Genomic DNA, 2,521 nt, shown 5'->3' on the forward strand with positions numbered 1-2,521 from the left:
AGGAGTAAACAAATGGAGCGCCAGAGGAAAACCGTATATTCAGCTAGACAGAAGACGCATAGTTCTGTAATCATTCATCACAATATAATAGTATATTACATAACGAGAGTTGTTTTCGTGTAAGCGTAATTGTATTAAGCACTTATCACTTGGCCTACCTGGAAACTGCCAGTAGCATATTATAGAAGCTTAATGCTAGCTGAAGTTGCAAATGAGCAGGAATAGGTAAACCGCATGCACCTCTCTAATTCTCAGCTCAACTATGACAGAAGGTGTGGTACCAGAATGGTTAGGTTAGAAAAACACACTCAAGGGTCCTATACTCCACACTCAAGTCCAAGTCGCCCTTACACGTCAGCTGATCTCGAAGTGACGACTATAAAACGCATTTTTCATTATGACAGTCACTTGAGTGTTCAGTGTCACTTGAGAAGCGTCTATAAATACGGCCAAAAGTTATAAGACCGATAAGATTTTATGGGTTTCCCAACGGTGACAGACAAAGTCATATCGAGCTCATAACAATCCGTTGGATAAGTACCTTTTTAGTTCGACCGACAGAGGGAACTGCTTGACAGGGTATGTTTCATTTTTGACTGGTAGTACGGAAGGTGCGAAATACCGGTGAAAAGATGCGGATAGTAAAGAACTTTCACTTTTGTGCATCGCAAGCTAGATGACGCCACAAAAAAACGCATTTTTATCGGTTGGTAAACATATGGTTTGAAGATGTTTCAAAAAACCGCCACAGATTTGATGTAAAAGCTGTCTGGTTTTTACCTAATAACTGTTCACTAACGGACAATCAATTCCTTCTCACAGTATATGTTTTAAGGTAGTCCCCAATAGGTCCAATAATATACTGAAACAGTGTTTTGTTAAACGAAACCTGTCGCGAAATTCAGAATCTCCATATTTGTTCATTTGGTCCTCTCGTTCAGGATACCGTCTTGGCCGTTCAATATAACTTAGAAGTTCAATAATTTCATCATCAGAAGATGAACTCAAATTATCCATTTTAAATAATTATAGTAAATTTTTATACGTTAAACAAAACAAAACTGTTATGCAATGCTGTTATATAATAAGAATAGGTTATGTTAGGTTAGAATCGCTCTGTTGTAAAAATCAAAACAAACCCTACACGCTTGCGTCAGACGTTATGAAGCCGATAACCATCCATCTTTGAGTAGATATCTATTCGATAACTTATGGAACCAATAAGCTTTAAACAGACGTTGAGAAACCCAGCAGACGTGATTTTGGTAGTTTATGAGACTCACAAGCTTATGTAACCGATATGTTGGAGTTCGGAAAGCGGGCATAAGACGTGACCCTCTGTTTAGGTAATGAGGATGACGCTGTCGTCGCTCAATTGGAGACGGAGAGAGATGGTTCGGTGGCTCGTGACCTGCGCCGTTGAGCTGGGCCTGGAGGCGCTGACGTCTCTGATGCAAAACTGGTTTCAGTTTTTCACGGCCACTGAGGCTGCCGGCCCCGTCGCCACCACCATCATGTCCAGGGGCACCATGGTTCGGTTGCAGCTCGGGTTCCAGCAGCAAGATGAGCTGAGTTCGTGTGCTCGCACTTTGGCCCTGCAATGCGCCACTAAGGTAAAGCCGCAACTTTGCCCCACGCTCTCGTACTAAAGTTGACTTGGTTGCTTCCAGGACCCGCCCAATTGTGCCTTAAACGCGCTGACTCTGTGCGAGAACGAGGCGCTGGCCTTCGAGACGGCGTACCAGATCGTGGTGGAGGCCGCTTCGCATATAATGACGTCGTCGCAACTCTTTACAATCGCTCGCTACATGGAGCATCGCGGCTATCCAGCCCGCGCCTATAAACTGGCCATGCTTGCCATGAAGAACGTCCATCTGGCCTACAACCAGGTAAAGCTCGGGTTTTTCCCGACCGATTTTCAATCGCCGCCCTAACGACCCATGGGGTTTCCTGTAGGATACACATCCAGCAATCAACGACATTCACTGGGCGATGGCGCTGGCCCATTCCTTGGGAAAGACGGAATTGGGGCACATGGTGCCCCTGCTGGTCAAGAACGTGCAGTGCGCCACTGTTTTAAGCGATGTGTTGCGACGATGCGGAGCGTCCGCCCCTGGAGGACCCACCGGGCCGCCCATCCAACCAGATGCTAAACATGCCTCAGCCCGGACTAGATGCATTCCAGGTGGGATATCGCTCTCCAATAGCGTGGGACCGGCGTTGACGATCGGACGTGTCTTTGTAGGGCCGAAGCCGCTGTCCTTCGACCGACCGCCACTGCGTCCTTTACTGGAGGCGGCAGTCAACGCCTACATCAACACAACTCATTCCCGGTTGGCGCACATTTCGCCCAGACACTATGCTGATTTTATCGAGTTTTTGGGACGGGCCAGGGACACTTTTGCCCTCGCCCACGACGGTCATGCCCAATTTGCGCATCTCATCGAAAACATGAAGGTGAGGCTTTAGTGGCGTAGGTTCGCACACATTTACGGGCTCCCAAACAATGTTTCTTAGTGGA

At 47.0% G+C, this 2,521-nt stretch overlaps 1 protein-coding gene across 1 annotated transcript; it reads left to right on the forward strand.

The window, feature by feature from the left end:
* The first annotated feature begins 873 nt into the window (after window positions 1-873).
* LOC125502735 (zinc finger SWIM domain-containing protein 6-like) lies at window positions 874-2,497 on the forward strand. The gene is made up of 4 exons (XM_048661881.1): window positions 874-1,613; window positions 1,671-1,889; window positions 1,957-2,185; window positions 2,246-2,497. The coding sequence occupies exons 1-4, from the start codon at window positions 1,350-1,352 to the stop codon at window positions 2,467-2,469; spliced, it is 936 nt and encodes a 311-aa protein (XP_048517838.1). The 5' UTR covers window positions 874-1,349; the 3' UTR covers window positions 2,470-2,497.
* The last annotated feature ends 24 nt before the right edge of the window (window positions 2,498-2,521 follow it).

This window comes from Dendroctonus ponderosae, unplaced genomic scaffold (genome assembly GCF_020466585.1).
Source record: "Dendroctonus ponderosae isolate FM_Combo_2020 unplaced genomic scaffold, Dpon_F_20191213v2 Dpon_F_20191213_10, whole genome shotgun sequence".
NCBI lineage: Eukaryota > Metazoa > Arthropoda > Insecta > Coleoptera > Curculionidae > Dendroctonus > Dendroctonus ponderosae.